The sequence below is a fragment of the Myxocyprinus asiaticus genome, chromosome 48 (assembly GCF_019703515.2).
Source record: "Myxocyprinus asiaticus isolate MX2 ecotype Aquarium Trade chromosome 48, UBuf_Myxa_2, whole genome shotgun sequence".
Classification (NCBI taxonomy): Eukaryota; Metazoa; Chordata; class Actinopteri; order Cypriniformes; family Catostomidae; genus Myxocyprinus; species Myxocyprinus asiaticus.
In genome coordinates, this window is record NC_059391.1 from 25122379 (window position 1) to 25148097 (window position 25719).

At 38.1% G+C, this 25719-nt stretch overlaps 1 protein-coding gene across 1 annotated transcript in view; it reads left to right on the plus strand.

The window, feature by feature from the left end:
- Window positions 1–25019, plus strand: part of LOC127437702 (chondroitin sulfate proteoglycan 4-like) — a 67912-nt gene extending 42893 nt beyond the window's left edge. Inside the window, exons 4-10 of the mRNA XM_051692786.1 lie at window positions 1294–1761; window positions 9690–9866; window positions 14223–14421; window positions 17643–17774; window positions 18893–19053; window positions 19430–19613; window positions 20588–25019. Coding sequence (XP_051548746.1) covers window positions 1294–1761; window positions 9690–9866; window positions 14223–14421; window positions 17643–17774; window positions 18893–19053; window positions 19430–19613; window positions 20588–22401 — 3135 coding nt within the window. The 3' untranslated portion in view covers window positions 22402–25019. The remainder of the gene's footprint in view (window positions 1–1293; window positions 1762–9689; window positions 9867–14222; window positions 14422–17642; window positions 17775–18892; window positions 19054–19429; window positions 19614–20587) is intronic.
- The last annotated feature ends 700 nt before the right edge of the window (window positions 25020–25719 follow it).

The window sequence follows — 25719 nt, forward strand, 5'->3', positions numbered from 1 at the left end:
TTTATGTACTCACTCATAATTATTTTTTTGCTTATTGTAACCAAAAAATATCTTACGTAGTGCAGCTTTAATGATCATTTGTATTCGACATCTGTGTATTACAGTCATGGAATGTTCCAGAACCGCAGGAGCACTGTTGCCAAGTTCTCCTAAATGATTGTCTCATAAATCCATCCAGGAGCTGCTTTGCATTTTGTTTCAAAATGTATTGTAGAAGGAAAAAATTGTTCAGATGTAGTTCAGCTTATTCAGTGGCTCTAGATGTGCTATATGCTTGATGCTCCACTGTGTGTACTTTCAGTGATTATCCAAATGTTGCCTTAGAGGAAACGGCCTCTGCTCAGATTCATTAGGAAGCAGCATCTGTGGCCATTTGATACTGATTTATATTTGTGCTACTTTTCCTGAAGTATTTCCGAAATGTATCACGTGCTTAATAGAGGTTTTGGCGTAAATGTTATTTATGATATCAGCTTCAGGTTTCTTCAAAGTACCATTCAGGGCATTAAAAAATGTATCAACAGTTTGGTATGTTTTTAAAACGGTATTAACATTTCCCTTGGAGTTAAGCTATACTTAAAGGTATAGTTCACCCCAAAAAAATAAAAAATTATAATTTTGTCATTTACTCACCGTCATGTTGTTACAAACCCGTATGACTTTATTTCCTCCGTGGAACACAAAAGGAGTTAGGCAGAGTGTCCCAGCAGCCTACAGTGAAAGTGAATGGAGACTGGGGCTGTCAAACTCAAAATAAATAATATTTTTATTTATTAATATCAAAATTATTTATTAATATTAAAATAAATAATAATATTACGGCTCATGCACTATATCCCAACTGTTATGAAGCCATATGATAGCTTTTTGTTAGGACATTCAAATTTGAAATCAAGACATTTTGGTAAGGTGTCCAATGACATCACAAGTCACTAGTTCCATAACCAACCTGGTGCATCATGTCTTGACAGTCTCCTTCACTTTCATTATTTGGGAAAGCAACATGACTATTCTGTGTAACATCTCCTTTTGTGTTGTGTTGTTGAAAAAAAACTGGTTTGGAATGACATGTAAATGATGACAGAATTTTCATTTGTAGGTCAACCATTCCTTTAATACATTAGTGAATGAAATTACCACATTCTCAAAGTCAGCATGCTGTTATTGAGGTCGTTATTATCAAGCTGTACCTGTGCAACACTACGGTTTCTTTAGGCCTTTTTTTTTTTTTGGTTTCCATAACAAGGTAATATATTCCTGCATCTTTTGATGGCTTTCTTTTCATCCTATCAGGTGGAACAGAGCGACATCCTTCCCAAAGATATGGTGTACTCCATTCAAGAGTTCCCACGTTTGGGTCACGTCGTCAAACTCAGCGACGACTCCGACAGCACGGTGTCACCTGTCCTGGACTATATTCAATCCTTTACGCAGGAAGACATAAACATGGCCAGAATTCTGTACGTCTCCGCATCCCTTCAGGGCCGGGACCACTTCACCGTTGACGTCAGTAACGGCTTCACCGCTGTAGAAGGTCTGGAGGTGCAGGTGGACATCGTTCCACGCATCATACCTGTCCAGGTGCTCAACCTCACAGTCAGGGAGGGCGGATCCGTGGCATTGACCCAGGAGATTCTGAATATCACACACCCTTTCTACAGGTCTGTTAACATTGCGTTTATGATGGAGGAGGCACCTCAGCATGGAGACATCAGATATGTGGAGGAAGAGGAAGGACTTGTCATCTTCAGTTGGGAGGAAGTGAGTGCCAACATATGCATGCATGCACACGTATTCTCTTGTAAATGAATAGTTTACACAAAAATAACAATTCTGTCATCATTTACTCACCCTCATGTTGTTCCAAAGCTATTGTATGGCTTCAGAAGCACAAGTCATATGGACTACTTTCATGGTGCTTTTTTGTCCTTTTTGGAGCTTGACAGCCCCTGGTTACTATTTGCTTTCATTGAATGCTCAAGCAGCAATTTTACTTTGTGCTCCATAGAAAAAAAGAAAGTCAAATGTGTTTGGAACAATAGGAGGGTTCGTAAATAATGACTGAATTTTCATTTTCATCCCTCTCATTTGTATAGGAAACAGAGAGAAGCTAATGATTACAGGATGTTTGTGTTGTTTGTTGGTACTTTGTGTTCTAGAAATGAGAGTTAATTTTTCTCACGATAAAAGAGCCACAGTGGAACCAAGGAGCTTTCATTGGCTTTAATTAAAAGGGCGAATAGCCTCATGTTATGGTTTCACAGAGACTACCAGAATCCCTGTGTAGCACTCGTTGTATCGTTGAAGAACAGTCATGCATAAAATAGCATTTTCTGCATCTTAATTACAAGCCGTTCACAGAATAACAGCTATTGAGGCGCGCCTTGATCATGGCACCTTCTTGTGCCTGTGATGAGACACGTGTTCACAGTTTCTGTTTTCATCCTTTTTCTTCTGGTCTAAAGCTCTCTTTGTTTCCACTGGGCTCCTCAAAACTACTGTGCATTACATTTAGTGTAGTGGTCCAAAGGTCTTCTAATGCAATGTTACTCAACTGGTTTTGCTGTAGGACCCAGATTGTACATTAATGTCACCTGGGTCATGTTTTTATTTTACCTTCTACAGTTTTATTTATGGTTTTCGAGGGTGAGGGCATGTTATATAGCCTGTCCATGTTGGCATTTGTATAATTTGGCTGGCTAACTTAATGACAGATGAATTTGCGCATACAAGAGTATGGCCTTCATGATTACTGTATATTGTTAGTAGCTTTTTATTATTAGCATTTAGCATTGTTTTTCCTCTGCTGTCTATAGGTATGGGGATCATAAGCAGTTGAACAATTCCAGTTCCGATTTCTCTTAAAGGGATAGTTCACCCAAAAATGAAAATTCTCTTATCATATACTCACCCTCATGCCATCCCATATGTGTATGATTTTCTTTCATCTGCTGAACACAAACAAAGACTTTTAGAAGAATATCTCAGTTCTGTAGGTCCATGCAATGCAATTGAATAGTGATTAGACCTTTGTAGCCCCAAAAATCACATATAGGAAACATAAAAGTAATTAATACGACTCCAGTGGTTTAATCCATGTCTTCAGAAGCAATATAACAGGTGTGGGTGAGAAACAGATCAAAATTGAAGTCATTTTACTCTAAATATCCACTTTCACTTTAACATCTGAAAGTCACATGTAATGCCTGTGTAGTTTCACTTTCACATCTGAAAGTGAAAGTTAAAATGGAGATTTAGACTAAAAAAGGACTTACATTTTGATCTGTTTCTCACCCACACCTATTATATTGCTTCTGAATATATAGATTTAACTACTGGAGTCTTATGGATTACATCTATGTTTCCTTTATGTAATTTTTGGAGCTACAAAGATCTGATCACCATTCACTTGCATTGAATGGACCTACAGAGCTGAAATATTCTTCTAAAAATCTACATTTGTGCCCTGCTGAAGGAAGAAAGACATAAATATCTGGGATGGTATGAGGGTGAGGAAATGATGAGAGAATTTTCATTTTTGGGTGAACTATCCCTTTAACGGTTCCTGTTCCTTAATGCTTCCATTTAATGATTCTTTTATATTCTTTTTTTTTTTTTTTAATTATTATTATTTGAATATTTGGGAATTTTTATTGTATATATAATTTTATTTGCTGCCCTCAGCAGTCTGTTGCCAAATGATGACATGATTTCATATTTAAACAGAACAGATTTTTTAGAATGGTGTGTTAAAGAATTTTATTTATTCATTCATTTTTAGGAAATACCACTTTTTATAATTGATCACTATAATGTTCATCTTAATGAAGGATGAAATTCAGTAAAAAAAAAAAAAAAAAGAAAAGAAAAGAAAGAAAGAAAGAAAGAAAAAGGAACTTTTATAAGAACTGGCTGGTAAGAGTCATTCATTCGGGAGAATCAGGCCACACTAGACATAAGGAATGTTTTGCACTGTAGATTAAAAAACAACTCAAAGTCATTTGTTCGGGAATCAGAGTGCACTAATTGCTCTGTATGTTTTGCTCTGTAGATTTCAAATTCATTTTAAGGTCACGACCGACTAGTTGAGCACCACAATTTTAGAGGCACAAAGAAACAATTTCTCTTTCTCTGTCTCTTTCTTCAGTCTGTTCTAAGCTTTCTTTGTTTCCACTGGGCCCCCCGAAACTGCTGTGCATTATGATATTTCGCGGAGTCCCCCAAAGGTCTTCTAGTGGAAAGAATGAGCCGGGAACGGCTGGCGGCTGAACGAGTATGCTGTTGTTTGAGAGAGCGGTTAGTCGTTGCTCTTATGACTGCTGTTCGCTTCTGTTCCAGTTTGATGGAAATTCTGACTGTGCTGCCCTGCTGCCTCAAGCCAGAATAAACTTGCCTATATATCCCCGCAATAAATTATTCACACCATGTCTCAAGGCGCACAGCATCAAGAACAGGGATCAGGTTAACTCGGGAACAATTCATCTAGAAAAAATTAACTATGTCCTCTGACCAGTTATCATTATTTAAAGACCCAGATGTAGATTGACAGGTACAATATTTTATAGGATTAACACATCTCTCAGATCAGTCCTAGACTTTCTTGAATGAAAGACGGTATGACAGAAGGACAGAATGCAAGAGAGCGATCACAGATGGAGAACAGACAGTGGAAAGGACAGAAGGAATTTGATGTCAGTGTCATCTTGTGGCCGCTGCTCTCTACATCTTAATACATGATGTCTTAACAGCTCTGGCTCTTACAGCCCTCTGTTTCCTCTCTTTGTTGAGTCCTTCATCTACGGTTATGCAATACTTGAGCCAGCAGACTAATACATTCCATATGGAGCAAAGCGAATGCAGTTTGGCTCAACGAAAGAAATGGAACCGAAGCGGAATTGTTCATAAATTAAAGACGTGTGCATCATGTTCATTGCCGGGCAGAATGTGGAGTTCCTTTCGTCTGTGTTGTGGGGTCATTGGTTGGTTTGTGTACTGCCAGTGATCGCAGGCGCACTGGAGGAAAGATTGTAATCACAGTTTACTGTGCAGTGTAGTAGCAAACATACACAAAGGATTCACATCAAAACATTTCAAAACAGCTCTGGACTTCCAAAAGAAACCGAGAGAGAGAATAAGAGGCATTAGAATCAGGAAAACATTTCAGCACTGTTACAAAAATAACTTCCTTACCCTTCTTATTGCCTTAAGAAACTGCACCCTCCTTTTGTCCTTCGGGTCATTTTTGACCCGTATTGAAAATCATTAAAAAAGCATAAATTCTTGATTACTGTACAGCGCCACTAAAGACCCCCTTAACGAAAATCTGTTTTGTTGTGGTCCCAAAGTGTATAATAATGTACATTTTAAAATGATAAATTGCTACATTCTGATTATTAATGAATTTTAAAAGAATATTATTTTAAATGTATGTTAATTCATTAATAATCAGAATGTAAGGGGGCCTGGGTAGCTCAGCAAGCAAAGGCACTGACTACCACACCTGGAGTCGCAAGTTCGAATCCAGGGCATGCTGAGTGACTCCTTGTGGTTGCTATAATGTGGTTCTCACTCTCGGTGGGGCACGTGGTGAGTTGTGCATGGATGCCATGGAGAATAGCGTGAGCCTCCACATGCACTAGGTCTCCACGGTAACGCACTCAACAAGCCACGTGATAAGATGCGCAGATTGACGGTCTCAGACGCGGGGGCGACTGAGATTCGTCTTCTGCCACCCAGATTGAGGCGAATCACTACGCCACCACGAGGACTTAGAGTGCATTGGGAATTGGGCATTCAAAATTGGGGAGAAAAAATGAGCCCACTTTGCATGTCAATTGCAATAAATACATTCCTTATTTTGAACAATTTGTTGCAGTATTACAGGAGTTTAGGAAGGTGCTGTAACAGTTCTTTCTGCCATCTAATGTTCTCGGGGCATCCAATGGGTCTTTTACCATTGGGGGGCCTTTAGCCTCATTGTACCCTTTCCTTTCATAAAAAATCATGTTAATAAACATATTTAGAATCAGAATCAGAATGAGCTTCATTGTCAAGTGTGCTCACATACACAAGGAATTCTTTTTTTTTTTTTTTTTTTTTTTTTGGTGATAGGAGAAACAAGCAAGCAAGTGAACATTACAGTGAGACACAGAATATAAAACAAGGTAAGAGTATAAATAGACATACAAAAAAATAGGACATATAACATAGAATGGCGTATGTACATGTGCAAGTGTTAATATATGTGCAAGGTAGGGGTATGTACAGTTATTTAATTAAATATGAGTGAATTTACATATGTACATGACATATTTATACATTATTGCACTGTAGGGGAGTCCTGAAGGCAGTTTAATTGTTCATGTGGTAAATGGTCTGAGGTTAAAACTGTCCTTGTGCCTGGTTGTCCTGGCACTGAGTGCTCTGTAGCGCCAGCCAGAGGGCAACAGTTCAAATAGGGAGTGGGCAGGGTGTGTGGGGTCCAGTGTGATTCTACCTGCACATTTCCTCACTCTGGAGACGTACAGGTCTTGGAGGGTGGGCAGGGAGGTACCAATAATCCTCTCAGCAGTCCTGACTGTCCATTGTAGTTTCCTTCTGTCTGATTTGGTGGCTGAACCAAACCAGATATTTATAGATGTGAACAGGATAGACTCAATGACGGCTGAGTAGAACTGAGTCAACAGCTCCAGTAGCAGGTTGAACTTCCTCAGCTGGTGAAGGAAGTACAACCTCAGCTGAGCCTTCTTCACAATGGAGTCTATGTGGGTGTCCCACTTCAGGTCTTTTGTGGGAAAGATGCAGTACCCAGTGAAACAGGTGGGGGAGCTAGAGAACAGCAAAGTATGTCACGTGAGGGGAGACAATTGGCTCCGATTAGTGCTGATTCGTTCAATACGCTGTCAATCAATCAAAGCGATAGTGCCCGCCTCTCATGCCCTCATCCTCACAGTGTGTCTCCGCAGATCACTATGAATGGGATGAACTGATGGAAGTGCAGAAACTTCAACTGACACAGACAACCACATTTCTGGTCACATCCAAATCAAAATTAACTTAAAATTACATGAAATCTGAAATGGTATGTGAGTGACATGCTTTTTAGTGAGCACTCACTCTTAAAGGTACAGATACGTGCCATCACAAATCCTGTGTTGTTTACCAAGGAGGAGATAACGGATGATCCAAAAATAAGATGAAATACACATGAAATATGCTTGTTGAAATAGGCATTGTTTTTGTGGCAATGAAAAATTAATAATTATAAAACAATGCATACACTTGATGAGTCTTTGATTTGACTTGATTTAATAAATAGTGTTAATATCAACTTATAAGTATTTCATTGCTTATTTACAGTGTAAGTTAAAAGGTATTTCATATGCCTTCCCGTACAAAAATCTGAAACAGCAACTAACATATATAATGTTAATTTTTTGGGCATATATGTACATAGCCTATACAAATTTGATGATAATAAACTGATTTAAGGAAAATACTGTATATGCTACAAATAGCACAACAGCCATTTTTAGTATTTTGTTATTATGTTGTTGCATTTATAAGCAAAATATGTGACTTTTTATATTATATATTTTTATGCAGGCCTACTTTTTCATATCATATGTTGTGATAAATCAGATTCCAGATTTTAATGGGTTTAACCTGAAAGCTATTTAAATGTCAACTGGAACTGATAAAGGAATTTATAATGGACTTGTACAAAAAACCAAAAGAAAGCATCCTCCACACGCCACTGGGCTAGGGGCTAAATTTGAGAAAATGTGAAATATTTTTAGGTCAATGTACAAAAAAACTGTTTAAAGCTGCATAACATCCAGAAAGTCCAAAGGTGAATGGTCAGAACTGTTTTTTCCCATAAAGGTCCAAATTGACCCATTAAGACGATGGAAGGAACAATTGGTTTTAAGTAGTTTTTCACTTAAACAATCATGTACCAAAATACATTTGATTTTTTATTTAGTTTGTTTTGATGGTCACAAAGTCACAACCTTTGGTTCTGGTACCAAAAACTATGCAGTATTTATAAGATATTCTTTACCTGTGCCGAGTCAAAAATGACCCTAAGACAATAGAAGGGTTAAACTGTCACCAACAACTATTAATTTACTGACATTGAACTACTGACAAACATGACGATTTACAGACTAAACAATGGCTAAAGGTGCTAAAGATTCTGTTTTGTCAGAGGCGTGGTGAAGTGGTTAGCGCACATGCTCTTAAGCCATCTTAAAGGAATAGTTCACCCAAAAATGAAAATTTTCTCATCATTTACTCACCCTCATGCCATCCCAGATGTGTATGACTTTCTTTTTTTCAACAGAACACAAACAAAGATTTTTAGAAGAATATTTCAGCTCTGTAGCACCATACAATCAATGCAAGTGAATGAGTACCAACATTTTGAAGCCCTAAAAGCATTTGTTTTTTTGCCCGTGTTATCATCAGCCAAACAAAAAGCGCAAGTCCGACCACTTGGAAAAGTAAACGTACATTTTTCCTCAACAAGCCACAATTTTTTGAGGTATCATTTATGTCCGTAGCACAAACTATGCAAGACAAGCTACACATGAAAGTTAAGACTTAGGGTTAGACATTTGCTCAAATCTGCAATGGTAATAGTGATGCTTGCCAAAAAAGCATAATACAGATGGCCGCCATATGACCTTCTGACATGCATACACTAACATACTCCAGTTTCACATGACACACCCACAGCTGTGCATCTTCCTGAGGCTTTGCATTATGTATTTTTGACTAAATCTGCACTTTGTTTAAAAAGAGCATCTGACCACCCACGTTAAATCCAGTTTAAGTATGGCGGATGTATATAAAATGTGTTTAAGTGATGGAACCGACTGAGAAATCGCCTGTTTGCAATCTTGTGAGAGAAAAAAAAAAAAACACTGGGTATATGTATATATACAGTACTGTGCAAAAGTCTTAGACACTTAAGATGTTTAAAAAAAAACATTTGTCTTAAAATAGCTATTTATAGCTTCAACTTTAGTGTGTCAATAGGAAATATAAATTTTAGACTCCCAAACATTACTTTTGCAAATAGAATAGAATAGAAGAACAGGGAGCCCTGCAACAGATGTCAAGGCCCCCACAAAGCCCCCCACTGAACATCGTGTCAGTCTGAGATTACATAAAGAGACAGAAGCAATTGAGACAGCCTAAATAGATAGAAGAACTGTGGAGAATTCTCCAAGAATCTTGGAACATCCTGTCTGCCAACAACCAAGAGAAACTGTGTCCAGGTGCTGTTTTGAAGGCAAAGTTGGTCACACCAAAAAGTTATTTAGCTTTTTTTATGTTTACTGGACTTTGTATGATGTTAATTGATAAATGAAAACTATTTATGGCATTATTTTGAAGTGCCTAAAACTTTTGCACAGTACTGTATATATATATTTATTTATAATATAATTTTTTTTTTTTTTTAATTTATCAGCTATACTTTCATTTGCATCACCTTGAAAATTAGCTATGGTCAAATTTTTTAAGGTAAACCATGTTAATTAAAATAAAAATTCTCAAAAATGTTCTAAACCTTTTTCAGATCTAACTGAACATGAAAGTTACACGTTTTATTGTCCCGTCACTTGAAGTAATGACTATGTGAAATTTTGATGTGTGTTTATATAAAATGTGTGTATTCTCAGGTACAACAGGGACAGGTGTACTATTTCCATGACAGCAGCGAGACCACAGAAGACAGTTTCACTCTCACGGCGTCTGCTTTTGACATCACCCGCCGGAGTCCATCCTTGACCATCGGCATCACCGTTCTTCCCGTGAACGACGAACCTCCTAGAATCCAGCGTAACACTGGACTGGAGGTACAGAGCTGTCCATCACAACTCTCTGTCTCTCACTCCCTGTTTTAAACATTAATGAAGCTTCTGGAATAGAAACACAGTCTGAAAATTCAGAGTGACTCTTCCCTTTGCTTAGAAAACAGTATGTCATTCAGAGATGCTTGATGTTGTCTGTGGTTTCTGGTCGCCGTGGAAACTCATATTTTTGGAAAACCATGACAGTGGTGAGAATTTAGCTTCTGGGCTGGAAAGAAACCGGCCAATCAGTGATGCCGCCTGAATCCCGCAAATTGTGAAATAATGATATGTGTGTTTTTCCACATGCAGACAGTCTCTCTCTCTCTCTCTCTCTCTCTCTCTCTCTCTCTCTCTCTCTCTTCTCTCTCTCCTTGCATCAGGAATGCTTTAATGCTGGACACTGATGAAAATAACAGACTTGCTCTGTGCAGCACTTTATACACACACTGTACTCAGTTTACAAACACACTCACACATGGGTGGATCTCACCTGAAATGTCTGGGTCACATTTCACCACAAAATGAAAAAAAAAAAAAAGAATATATTACATTATCCATAAATAAAATTAAGCCTTTAGGACTTTTAATATTTTTTTTGTATTGTGATTTATTTATTTATTTATTTTTTCATAACAGTAACACATTTTCCCAACATTTCTGTATTATTACTTATTACTGTCATAAATCGTATTTTCATTACTGTAATACCAAAATACTCTCTAGAAAAAAATGTCATTGTCATAACTGAAAATCTCTCTCATTCATTACTCAAAATGAAACCTTTAAATTAAATAAATAAATCACTAAATACTGTACATAATGGGCAACATAAAATCCATATCTTCAGAAGCTATATGATAGCAATATGGTGTGGGTGAGAAACAGATCAGTGTTTACGTTTTTGTTTTGTTTTTTTGTTTGTTTTTTTTTTTACAATAAATTCTCCTCCCTGCTCAGTCAATCTCCACTTCCCTTTCACTTTCACATTCTCCTTCTTCTGTTTTTAGTGATTCACATTCTTCATGCATATTGCCCCCTACTGGGCAGGGAGGAGAATTTATGATAAAAATGTACTTAAAAATGTATCTGTTTCTCACCCACTCCTACTCCATATATTTTTTTCAAGAAAGCACAAGCTTCGTGCCTATTCATTTTCAGGATTATGGCTATTAAAATGACACTCAACAACAGCTGTCATAACCTTACAAAATAATTTTCTTTGGACTATGACTGAGCTTGGTACAAGAGATTTTTATAGAGATTTCTTCTTAACAGATTAAGTTGCCAAACAAGACGTTTATTCTGACTTAATTTGAACCCATAAGGGAAATGTTCATCAAAATAAATGCTGTAAATGACAGTTAGATTGGCTTATGTGGTCCATTCATAACAGCACTGAGCAGTGCGTCTCACTGGAAAATCCACAACATGATGTTGATTCTGTGAAAGGTGGCATCCACAGTTTTCATTATGTATTTAATGGTTTATTTAAAATGTAAACATTTATTTAATGATTTCATTATTAGTAATTTGGCCCTCCATAATGAAAAGTATCAGCTCTAGAGTAGACAATTAAAATCAGCATTAATTAAATACTACCACGAAGTATACTTAATACTGTACTTTTCAAATATTCTTATATGTTCAAATAATACAGGTGCATCTCAATAAATTAGAATGTCGTGGAAAAGTTCATTTATTTCAGTAATTCAACTCAAATTGTGAAACTCGTGTATTAAATAAATTCAATGCACACAGACTGAAGTAGTTTAAGTCTTTGGTTCTTTTAATTGTGATGATTTTGGCTCACATTTAACAAAAACCCACCAATTCACTATCTCAAAAAGTTAGAATATGGTGACATGCCAATCAGCTAATCAACTCAAAACACCTGCAAAAGTTTCCTGAGCCTTCAAAATGGTCTCTCAGTTTGGTTCACTAGGCTACACAATCATGGGGAAGACTGCTGATCTGACAGTTGTCCAGAAGACAATAAATGACACCCTTCACAAGGAGGGTAAGCCACAAACATTCATTGCCAAAGAAGCTGGCTGTTCACAGAGTGCTGTATCCAAGCATGTTAACAGAAAGTTGAGTGGAAGGAAAAAGTGTGGAAGAAAAAGATGCACAACCAACCAAGAGAACCGCAGCCTTATGAGGATTGTCAAGCAAAATCGATTCAAGAATTTGGGTGAACCTCACAAGGAATGGACTGAGGCTGGGGTCAAGGCATCAAGAGCCACCACACACAGACGTGTCAAGGAATTTGGCTACAGTTGTCGTATTCCTCTTGTTAAGCCACTCCTGAACCACAGACAACGTCAGAGGCGTCTTACCTGGGCTAAGGAGAAGAACTGGACTGTTGCCCAGTGGTCCAAAGTCCTCTTTTCAGATGAGAGCAAGTTTTGTATTTCATTTGGAAACCAAGGTCCTAGAGTCTGGAGGAAGGGTGGAGAAGCTCATAGCCCAAGTTGCTTGAAGTCCAGTGTTAAGTTTCCACAGTCTGTGATGATTTGGGGTGCAATGTCATCTGCTGGTGTTGGTCCATAGTGTTTTTTGAAAACCAAAGTCACTGCACCCGTTTACCAAGAAATTTTGGAGCACTTCATGCTTCCTTCTGCTGACCAGCTTTTTAAAGATGCTGATTTCATTTTCCAGCAGGATTTGGCACTTGCCCACACTGCCAAAAGCACCAAAAGTTGGTTAAATGACCATGGTGTTGGTGTGCTTGACTGGCCAGCAAACTCACCAGACCTGAACCCCATAGAGAATCTATGGGGTATTGTCAAGAGGAAAATGAGAAACAAGAGACCAAAAAATGCAGATGAGCTGAAGGCCACTGTCAAAGAAACCTGGGCTTCCATACCACCTCAGCAGTGCCACAAACTGATCACCTCCATGCCACGCCGAATTGAGGCAGTAATTAAAGCAAAAGGAGCCCCTACCAAGTATTGAGTACATACACAGTAAATGAACATACTTTCCAGAAGGCCAACAATTCACTGAAAATGTTTTTTTTATTGGTCTTATGATGTATTCTAATTTTCTGAGATAGTGAATTGGTGGGTTTTTGTTAAATGTGAGCCAAAATCATCACAATTAAAAGAACCAGAGACTTAAACTACTTCAGTCTGTGTGCATTGAATTTATTTAATACACGAGTTTCACAATTTGAGTTGAATTACTGAAATAAATGAACTTTTCCACAACATTCTAATTTATTGAGATGCACCTGTATGTCATTTTTTTTTTTTTTTTTTCACATTACAGTACTGAAAATTAGATTTTTTTGCTTTACAGTAGGCTTGGGAGGCGTGCTTTATTGTCATAAAAATAATGTCACAATGCAAACAATCTTAATGATCCTTAAATTAGACCTAACTCTCTTGATGCTAAATTCTTCATTTTGCTTTTGGGATGAAATATGACCTAGATATTTCTTGACACTTTTTGTGAATTCACCCACACACAAACACAGTTACACAATAATTCACACACACACACACACACACACACACACACACACACAGTAATACATCAGTGTCTGGAGCCCATGTGCTCTGATTTAGAGACCCTGTAGCATCGTACCAGTCCAATCAGAGAGACATCACTGTTCCCCATTACAACACGTAATGCTGGGATTAAATTTTCCACCCAGCTTCAGATCAATGTCACATCTATTAAATATTGAGTACCACGAAACAGCAATTTCCTGAACAAATTTAGGAGATACTTGTCCCATGAACTTCAGCTGTAGTTGACTGATGTATGGCTGCCACATAGTGGAGAAGGCTGCACAAAACACATAGAAAATGGTGTTATAGAGTGCAGAGAGGTCCCTGTGTAGCCACCAGGGGGCATTACAGACATTGAAAACATTTACACTGGGTAATGACAGTCTCTACATTACCCCAGTAAATAGCACTCACAGCATGGAATGGAGATGATTTTACATGCACTTAAGTTATGAAGGTCATGTTATGTGGAAACTAGATCACTAAAAGTTAATGGAGTTGTGGACCTATCTGAGTCAATTCAGTGCTCAATTTTATTTCTCGTCTTCTTGGCTCTATCACTCAGGAGAGTGGTGGATGAAACCAGTGAAAGCAAGCTGGAACATATAAATGGACGTGTGGCTCCCAGCTGAATTTGATCGTTTAAGAACGTCTTTCAGCACTTAAAATGACTCGTCCATTACGCATCCATTAAAGCAACATCTGAGAAGACATAACTGCCTCTTTGCCATCGCAATAACATCCAACAGTTAGACACCTCTGACATTTAAAGTAAAACAAAACACATTCCATCTTGTTTATTGGTTTGTTTATCCCTCTTTTCTCTTGGTTTCTCTTTCTTTAGCTTCTAGTTGGTGAGGAGTCTGAAATCACAGCCAGTATGCTGAGCAGTGACGATCTTGACACCCCTCCGGAAGAGTTAGTTTATTCCATCGAGACGCCGTCCAATGGGATCGTTGCCTTTAAAGTGTCGCCGGATGACAGTGTGGACAGTTTCACTCAGGCTCAGATTAATAATGGAGAAGTTTTGTTTATTCATCAGGGTGGGTTGACATAACTTTCTCTGAATCATATTCTTCAAAACACCTTCTCAGAAAGAGTAGGACAAAAATGATTAGGCCTAGTTAGTGGTGCTTGCTGAGGCTCACATAATATGAAGGTGGCGATTTTGAGAAGCTCAAAAACCTAGCTAAATTCTTCTAAACTGTAAGCTTGTCCAGTAAAAAAAAAAAAATAATAGTGAAACAGTACAACGCTGACAGAATCTTATTAGCAGTGTTGGGGAGAAGTGAACTAAAAGTAGCAATGTCACTGCTATAACTTAACTTCATTTTTCCATATCATGACAGATGCTCAGGTTTTTTCACAATAGTGTAGATTTTAGCTACAAGTAAAATTTTCTAACAAGTAGTGCTGTAGCATCACAAAACGCTGTATTATTTGTCACATTGTATTGCGAACGCAGCAATGGAGACGAGGGAGTAATCAGGCGTGCTCAACTGAACCGTCCTCTCTCTCATGTTGTGCTGAGAAAACCAAATCATTTTAAGGCTATGTCTACATTAATCCGGACACATTTGAAAATGGCGTTTTTGTTTTCGAAACGCTCTCCGTCCACACTGCCATTTTCAAGCGTTTTCCAAAAGTTGCTCGTCCACACTGAAACGTATGAAAATCCCCTTACTGTGCATGCAAAAAATCGCTGTTGCATGTACGGTCTGAAATGCAGTTTTCCTCGTGTTCCGTCGCCAGACACCAATTCCAAGTAAACTTACTGTCGCCTTTGAAGGAATGCAATGTGAAGGTTGTACATAGTAACATTTATCTTTAACAATGCTATCAAAGTGCCGCTAGAACACAGGCCACCATCTTGATTGGTTTAGTTGAATGGATCGCATGACTGCATTACATGACAACAAATACGTCATCGTTTTCAAATATATCAATTTTCCCAGTCCACACTACAATGCGAAGACGCATGTTCAAATTTATTCACTTGGGAGAGCGTTTTCAAAAAGTTCAGTTTTCGTCTTATTGTCGGCGGAAGTCCAAAACCTAGAGAAAAAGATGCATTTTCAAACAGTGAATCAGTTCTTTCAGGCAATTCATGTAAATGTTAACATAAATGATTCACTTTTATTTAGTGTTGGGAACTACAATTAATTTTAGTGAGTCGGTTCACTAAAATGACAGTTTCTTTCAAACAACTGTTTCTTTTGCAAAGAAAATCAGACCGTTTCTTTTTAAAAAACCTTTCTTTTAAACCAGTGGTGTAGTCAAGGGTGGGCCGAGGTGGGCCTGGACCCACCCAAATTAGACCCAGGCTCACCCAGAACATTAGAGATTATTCTTTGACTTCAAATATATATTTATAAAATAGTTAAAAAAGGTAAATTCTGATTTCTGAAAGTGTGAAAGAACTGTTTGAATGCACAATTTCTTGTTAAGGAAAGTTTGGTAAAAAAAAAAAAAAGATTTTGGGCAAAAACTTGGCCCATCCAATTTTGATGAGGCCCACCCAAAAATAATTTCCTGGCTACGCCCTTGTTTAAACTGTTCGTGTAAATGAACCAGTCCACATAAACAATTCACTGATTCACTTGAGCCCGCACAGACAGAAAGGGACTTTGCCTTCTTTTTTGAAGCAAAATATTTAGTTAATTGCTGCTGTTCATCACTATATTTTGATTCAGTTGAAATATTCTAAATAAAAGGCATTTTCTACTTTTATTATATATTATTATATATCTGGTTTTATTATATATGTACTGTATATTAAGTATACATTTGTTCAATTTAATGGTCACCCTATTTGTTTAACACTTATGAAAATTTACCATGGTTTTATTACAATAATGTTGTACCCATGACTGAAGTAACCATGATTAATTTTGTGGTTACTATGATTTTGCTACAAATAACATTGTTAAACCATGGTTAATGTAGTAAACCCATGGTTATTTTTTACAAGAAAATGTCACCCTAAATAAATATATAACAGTCGGGCAGCCTGTTCTCATGAAAATTACATGACCATGACAAAATTTTAGCAAAACTAAATTACGTGTCTTGTTACATGTTTTGCAGCAGTTTCCCAGTGAAATGTCCAGCAGGGGGCGCCAAAAGCGCGTGAAACGGTGTTGTAATCACACAAGGTTTTTAAGGCGAATTTTAGATGGAGGTTTTAATGAGTACATTGTTAAAGTAAATAAAACACACATTTGTTGTAGCGCCTCTAGTGTTGAAAACTGCAGCGAAACGTAGAACTCGGTTTGAAAAAAATTCATTATATTAACGTTCATTCTATGAAACCAGATTGCAATCAGGTGATATTGAATTCTACACTTCTGATTGTAGGATTAAATAATGTAATCTGTTTTTATACTGAATATCTGAAGTATTTTCTTCAGATAGCATCAATGCCATTAGCTACTTTGTGTTAATAGCTTGTAGTGACTATAGACCTTATCCATCTTTGATTTTTAATGGGAATGACAATGAGGCTATGAGGAATAGACTTACCATCTCTTCAATGGCACGAATGGTATGAAGCTGTATAAAGCTCCTAGATCACATCTGATTTTCCACAATTCATGTTGTCTGGAGTTCTTTGTAAACTGAATGTTCTTGGACAGATATTGTATCAATATTTTTTCCGCAGAACAATCCAAAAACATTTTAAACTGCAGTACAGCCGATTGAAGAGATGGTAAGTCTATCCCTCATAGCCTCGCTGTCATTCCCATTAAAAATGGCGCGAGCTTGAATAAGGTCTGTAGTTTAACTACTTCAAGTTATGAGTGGCTTGTAGCTTGGAAAGCTACCATTTTAAAGTAACTTCCCCAACACTGCTTATTAGCATCACTGTCATCACACTCTTAAAAAATAAAGGTTCCAGTTAGAACCAAAAAGGATTTAACAGCCTTTTTGCCACTTGATAACATTTTTTAGTTTCCACAAATGTTTTTATTCTCATTATATATTAAAAAAAATCATCTATAAATTGATGCTTTAAATGTTTTTCTTCAATCATATTTTTCAACCATATAGACAACCTTCATTGAAAAAATTATTCTTTGTAAGAAGAAAAAGAGGGTTATTTGCTAAACTTAAGAACTACTGAAGAACCGTTAATTCAAAAGTGTAAAAGACTTTTAAAAAGTGATTCCTAGACTAAAGACAATTTCACAAAACCACATGTTTCAATTTCAAAGTTGTTTAAATGGGATTTGTGAGAATGTGAAGTTGTTTTATCTGGTTTCAGGTTCAGAGTCTGGTGGCTTCAGCTTCACTGTGACTGATGGAGAACATACCTCACCTCTCCACAACTTCGTTGTCACGGCGAGACAGCTCACCATCTCCATGGAAACACAGGGAGAACTCATGGTCTTCCCAGGTGGACTTCACACATCCAGAGCTTAAATCCAAATCTCTCTCTCATGGCCAAACGCAAGATCTCTCCCACCAAAAGGATCTGAAATTTCATCCCTATCTGTGTGCAGAATAACTTTTTTTAACTGGACACAGTTTGTTCCTTAATATGAACCTGCTCTGTAATGATCCCAGATAGCACACGTACGTCTCAGAGGTGTTAGACTGTTTTAGATCTTTTCATCTGGAAAGCATCACATTCTAAGTAACATCTGCTAAATATCTTAAAAAGATCAGATTTACATACCCAATTTGGAATGCCCAATTCCCACTACTTAGTAGGTCCTCATGGTGGCGCGGTTACTCACCTCAATCCGGGTGGCAAAGGACAAGCCTCAGTTGCCTCCGCTTCTGAGACAGTCAATCTGCGCCTCTTATCACGTTGCTCGTTGTGCATGACATCGCGGAGACTCCCAGCATGTGGAGGCTTCATACTGCTCACCGCGATCCACGCACAGCTTACCACGTGCCCCATTGAGAGTGAGAACCACTCATCGCGACCACGAGGAGGTTACCCCATGTGACTCTACCCTCCCTAGTAACCGGGCCAATTTGGTTGCTTAGGAGACCTGGCTGGAGTCATTCAGCACACCCTGGATTCGAACTCGCGACTCCAGGGGTGATAGTCAGCAGATTTACAAACATTCTTAATCATAAACATCTCAAAGACATCTGCTGAATGACTTATTGACATCCGAGAGGAAACGTCTTTTAGACGTATTGCAGATGAGCAAACGACCTAAAAAATACATCTTCCAGATGTAAACACACACATCAAATAGACGTCTAGGTGATGTACGTGTGCTATCAGGGATAAATCTGAGACATTGCAGAAATTGTTGTGTAAAACTTAAAATAAGAGAGTAATTTTTTTATTTACCCATGTTATTTCCATATAAAAGTTAAATGTCTCCATTAAGCTCAATTTTATGCTATATTCTTAATCCATGACCTTGACATATGAAACAAATCTGCTAATTGGTTTAACAGTCAAAAATTAAAGCATTTATTGTTGTGTAAAGCTGCTAAAATGTATTTTAATTAATTAATTGGTGAAGTGATGTGTTTGGTGATGTTCTTCAGGCACTAAGCAGGTGATTAGTAAAGAGATTTTGCGAGCTATAATGAGTGAAGACGGTGATGAAATCACGTACACTCTGGTGAAACCTCCTCGCTTGGGACGAGTAATCAGGCCAAACCAGCGTGGACAGTTCGAGGAGATCACCCGATTCACACAGACTGAAGTAAATAATGTCATATTTGGTGCTTATGTATCTGTGAAAATGCATAAGAATGCAATAACGCACACATTTAAGATTTTAAATCTTTAAAGCCTCTGCACTGGTGATGCCATCTGTGGCCACATCATATGTGTAATTTTTATTAGTGGACGGTAGAGGGCAGCAATGTAGTATTCTCTTTACAGTCAGGCCATTCCTTTCTGGATTTAAATATGCATCTTCTTCTGATCATAACTGGAATAAAATATATCTATAAATTATTTAAATGTAAGTCAACTTTAATATATGACAGTTTAAGCTGTTGCATTACAGTTGTTTCAGGCCCACTGGTATCTGATTGTAAGAGAGTTTATGTTTTTGTTTGCTCTTGTGTGTTTAGCTGGATGCTGGTGCTGTGTATTATGAGCATCAGATGCCATCAGAACCCTTCTGGGTCCTGAAAGATTCTGTCGAACTGGCACTCTCATCGCCCCCGGCAACAGAGCTGCATTACACCCTGCCAGTCTCTGTGTCATACTACGCAGCCAATCGAAATGTGTCATCTCAGCTCTGGAAGAACAAAGGTAGCTGCCAATGTAATGCCTTTTGCTAGGAGGAGGGCGGAATTGGAAAATGTTGCGAGCTACATTCAAATTCGCATCACCCACATAAGCAGCACAGCTCAACGTGTATGTGTGCTATCTGCTAGGCCACCGCTAAAACCTGTTAAATTTGAATTATTTTTCATTTGTATAAAATTTCTAGTATAATACATTATTATTGAATTGTTAATTTGTACTATATAAATATTGGTAATATATGAAATAATAATAATTTGCAACGTACATATTATAATAATAATTGGTTTAATAAATAAAATTTGTAATCGTAATTGACTTGTATAACGTATAGTATATGAGTCCAAATCTCTGTTTCAGAGGCATACTCACCCTAAAGCGGATTCCACATGACTCGTGTTGGAGTGTCAGCTTCAAGCTTTGCCCTCCACATGAGAAGCACTGGAGAGAGCGTCAAAGAGGACGGTTTTGTGTTTGTCTTGCAAGAAATATCCTGGAAAATGCTTTGATTGCAGAAAATAATAAGAGGGCTTGTTTACTTTAAGGTCTTTACAAAAAAGGTAAATATTTATTAATACAAAAAATAAAGAGACATCAAAAAATTTAATAATAATCTCTTAATAGTTTGATAAATATTTCTTGTTGCTTTGTACTCTAAAATCATTTGTGAGGCCCAAATGTGTGTGAGAACAACCTGAAAGACCTGTCATTGCAAAGACAGACTTTGTGTAATTGCCCGGTAGTCATTGGCTGACGCTTTGAATGATCTTATGCAAAAAGATCAAAGTAAAATTATTTTAACTTTAAGTGCCGCATAAAAACGTTTGAAGGAACACTGACACAGTTGACACGAGTCATGTGGATGCCACTGTAGAGTCATGAGATTGTGTTAAAATCTCATCAAACATACTAATCTTTGCTTTTCAGAATTTGAGATAATATTTATAATTTACCCGTGGTGTTTTGTCAATGCATTACAGGTGCATCAGTGGTGCAGGGTCAGTCTAAAGTGATTGACAACTCTGTTCTGGATGGCTCCAATCTGTTGGCCAGTCTGCCTGAGCAGAAGCGAGCAGGACAGGATATTGTGTACGAGATGCGACAGTTCCCCGTTCACGGTCGACTCAAGCTCAGAGGGTCCGATTTGCCCCGCGACGTTCCCTATTTCCTGCAAGACGATGTTACACGTGGCGATCTGGAGTACTACCACGATGACTCCGGCGAATCTTCGGATAGCTTCTCTTTCCGTGTCCGTTTGAACCCAAGTGGCCACACCCTGCAGGCCCAGCCTGGTGCCTTAGTGCTGGAGGAAATCTTCCTAATCTCCATCAGACAGCGAGACTCGAACCCGCCAGAACTTGCAAACTTAGACCAACTCTTGGAAGCACTGCAAGGTTCCACGACCATCATCTCCAAAAACTACCTCAACACGGTCGACCAGGACAGCACACCCGACGAGGTCCGATTCACCATCTCCAAGGGCCCCTCTAATGGATATCTCATCTACACAGACACCGGAGACAAGATCAGGCAGTTTAGCCAAGAAGACGTCAATGTAGGGCGAGTCGCGTTCGTCAGCGATGGAAGTCTTTCCGACGGGTTCATAGAATTTACAGTGTCCGATGGAAAATATCAAACCAATCCTTATGTGTTGCATATTGGAATCCTGGCCAAGTCTCTAATACTCAACAAAGCTCCAGAAATCCACGTAAAACAAGGAGACGACGAGACGCTGATCACCGAGGACATGCTTAGCACCTCCACCGGGGGGCCCGTCGAGGAGGAGGTGCTCTATAAGATCACCAATGTTCCAAAATATGCCGCAGTAATGGTGGACCGACAGCCCACCTCGGCTTTCACGCAGAAGCAGATAAAACAAGGAAGAGTTAGTGTCCGTTTCATCAAGTCCACCTCGCCGAGGGATAGCGTGGCTTTTGTAGCCCGAAGCCAAGCAGCGAATATTTCCTCTGTCCTCAACATTACCGTAAAACCTCTGGCTAAGGTGGCGCAGAATCCCCTGTTCCCAAGAGGTGCTACCATTCTGGTGGACAAGAGGTTGCTGGATGCTAGCGCTTTAGCCAACAAGACCAGAAGTTCTCCAACCTTCAGCATGATCCAGCAGCCACAAGGAGCTCGGTTTGTCAAGAGGGGTGGACCAGTAGATGGCCAACCCGTAAGCTCCTTTACCCAACGAGACCTGGATGAAGGAAGAGTAGCTTTGGAGATCCTTAACACAACTGGGGGTCAGAACATTGGAGGACAGGTTCAAGATGAAGCCCGGTTCCTCTTGAAGGCTCATGGTGTACCTCCTGCCGAATGTGTCTTGCTGTTTAAGACGGCTCCTTACGATCCTTCTGGAGTTTATGGTGGGACTTTACTCGAAGTGCCACCAACAGTGTCAAGTTCCGATAACAGTCACGCAGGTCAACCTGAACCTAGGTGGAGAGGAGATGGTGACACGCCCTCTATTGGCACAACAGCAACGCCTGTGGTGTCTAGACGGAATACGCTGTGGGCAATCCTTATTCCAATCCTTGTTATTCTCCTTCTCATGCTCGCCGCTGCTCTGCTGGCCTACTACCTGGTCCGTCGCAACAAAACCGGGAAGCACAATGTCCAGACTATGGCAGCGAAGCCGAAGAACGGAGAAGTCAGTCAGGAGACATTCAGGAAAACCGATCCTGCGAACAACATCCCCATGTCCAACATGGACTCCAAAGGGGCGGATCCTGAGTTAATACAGCACTGTCGGACAACAAACCCGGCACTGAAAAAAAAACAGTATTGGGTTTGAGATGCAGAGGCAACCGGACACAGTTTAGGGTTTTGTTAAGTGTGTTTTTATGGTCCTGATTAGTCATTTTTGGGCTTCCTTGAATCATTCCAGTCAGTGTTATACAGTTTTCTTGCCATATTGAAGCTTATAGATAAAAGTTCAGCACATATCTGATTATAAGTTTACTTAGCTGTTAAAACCAGAACTGTGTGCTGATTTGCTAATTGTCACATGGTAATATCTCTAGAAAAAAAAGTAAACTTAATTAACCAACTTTTATGATATTTTCTGGACAAAAACATAACATAATATGTTTGAATGATCCTATGTATGTATGGTTTGTCAGTAACTGATTTAAGGTCTCAGTGTTATTTACATTTATGCTTTGTGTTTGTATGGCTTTTAAACACAGACCAATAATTATGTTCATTTTCCTCAACAGTCTGTTTTCTAGGGGACAGATGTGATTGATCGATTGGACTATTTTGTGCCTCTGTCATCACTTTTTAATGTTTAAAGGAATGTTTCAGGTTTAATACAAATTAAACTCTCATCGACTTGCTGTAGTTTACCACTGAAAATTATTTTGAGTCATCTTTCCATACAATAATGCAATAACAATGCACACATACAATGCACAAACAATATTACAAGACATTTTACGAGAATGAACGTTTCAACACACTGTTTCGAAGTATAGTCACAAGTATTAAATATTATACATGTCAACATGAGACTAATGTGACTGAATCGCTTTCCAACCTTTGTGCAAAATTATATACAACTCGTCATGACCATGTTAAGCCGGCAAGCACATGAACTTTCTCGCGATAGGCACAAGGATATCAAATTCATCCGCCTAGAACAGTCGTCCCACCACTACAAAGGCTATTTATACAGCTTTATGGCTCGAATAACACAATTTTGTACAGTAGAATTCATATAAGCACTGAAACAAAACTACAAATGGCACGTTTCGGGTTTTAAACTCTCCGGAATGGCTTGCCCCATAGACTTCCATTGGAAGTGCATAAGTGTAAACACATTTAGATTTATATATATATATATATATATATATATATATATATATATATATATATATATATATATAAAATAGTTACAGTTATATTCTGTGGTAATTAACTGCATTCCACAGATGCTTTCAATAGAGCTGAAGTAACTAAACCTGGAACATTGCTTTAAAAATCTTCATTTTTTCGATTACGGTGCTAGTGCCACTTTTTAATCATAAAGTGCCTTTTCAAGGAGAGTTATTTCAAGTATCATACTCATTTTCGACACAAACTCCAATGTTGAAAAGTCTGAGAGTGTAAATGAGGATTCATATTTTCTAATTATCATATCAGTATGTTGTGTGAAAGGAAAACAAACTTTCTTTACTGAATGCTTTAGGTTATCTTTCTATAAACCGTTCTTTTTCCACTCTATTGTATTTGTTTTGTCTGTAAATGCTTTCATCCACTGCACTGATTACAGGCACTGAAGAACTGTTAAATATCCTCCGCCAGAACTGAAGCCACACACAGGAAGTGACTCAGCAGTCGCGGTACTGATTGGCTGCAGGAATTTTTTTTTTTTCTCAGGCTGTGGCATCTATTTTCCAGAGCTGTTATTTGGTCTGCTTTGAGCTCGGTTTACAACCAGGCAACTTTTGTTTTAGAATTAATTACAGAAAAATATGTCAGTTGCAGAGGGTGCAAGTATGTTTGAGCATACACGTTTTGTAAAATAAAGTCGAGAGTTTTCAGAAATCTCTGCCTATCCTGAGAGAAAATATTTCACAGGCTGACTCGTCTAATTAGTTGTTTTAGTAGGTTGTTTGGCTGTTTCATTAACAATAGTGAAGTTCCTGATTATCACAGACCAATTCCTTATGATCATTCCAGTTTTAGTAACAGAGAGACACAGACTTTTCCCAATGTACTGCATATGGAATCAATATCACTGTTAAATCTTATATTTATCCCTATTCTAAGCTAGTATTAATTGCATATCCTGGGGTTATAATAGCCCATCTGAGACCTCTCAGGGCGTTTGTATATGTGTTTCTGCAGAGCAGAATGAGATCACATAACTCAGGACATCGATGGTGTTTGTTCTCTGGGTATTTATGGGAATATGTCAATTTAAAGGGATAAATCATTTACTCTTGTATACGAGTCGTGTCATTACAAACCCATATGCAATGAAAGATGCAATGAAAGTGAATGGTCACTGAGACTGTCAGTATCTAACATTTTGCCTAGCATCTCCTTTTTGTGTTTCACAGCAGAAAAAATATGATGGTGAGTAAATGATGACAGAATTTTATATTTGGGGCGAATTATCCCTTTAAACCCTAAACTCTGTAAAACCCCACAACTCTCTTCTTTGTATTTTTGGATTCTGTTTTCTTTTAAATATTATTTCAAATCAAATATCCTGACATAAAATTCACAAAGCACTTTTCTCCAGCTCTATAAGATTTCATTTTGTGGGTGAAACTTTTCCAGTGTTATAATTTATTTTTAGCAGCTATATTCAGTTTAGTTTTGTGCTTTATTAAGTATGTGTCCCAGTAGAATAAAATGTCATGAGGTCCCAAAAATAAAAATATATTAAAAAATAAAATAAATTAAAATAAAGTGTGTTTGTCAGATTTAATCATTTTGCTTTTGTTTCTGCAATTACGCATCCACATATGTTTTTTTGTTTGTTTGTTTGTTTGTTTGTTTATTTTTTTAGCAAACATGTTGAATGTGTTAAGGGTTTTGTGTGTGTGTGTGTGTGTGTGTGTGTGTGTGCGTGTGTGAGCTCAGCCTATATATATATACAGGTGCATCTCAATAAATTAGAATGTCGTGGAAAAGTTCATTTATTTCAGTAATTCAACTCAAATTGTGAAACTCGTGTATTAAATAAATTCAGTGCACACAGACTGAAGTAGTTTAAGTCTTTGGTTCTTTTAATTGTGATGATTTTGGCTCACATTTAACAAAAACCCACCAATTCACTATCTCAAAAAATTAGAATATGGTGATATGCCAATCAGCTAATCAACTCAAAACACCTGCAAAGGTTTCCTGAGCCTTCAAAATGGTCTCTCAGTTTGGTTCACTAGGCTACACAATCATGGGGAAGACTGTTGATCTGACAGTTGTCCAGAAGACAATCATTGACACCCTTCACAAGGAGGGTAAGCCACAAACATTCATTGCCAAAGAAGCTGGCTGTTCACAGAGTGCTGTATCCAAGCATGTTAACAGAAAGTTGAGTGGAAGGAAAAAGTGTGGAAGAAAAAGATGCACAACCAACCGAGGGAACCGCAGCCTTATG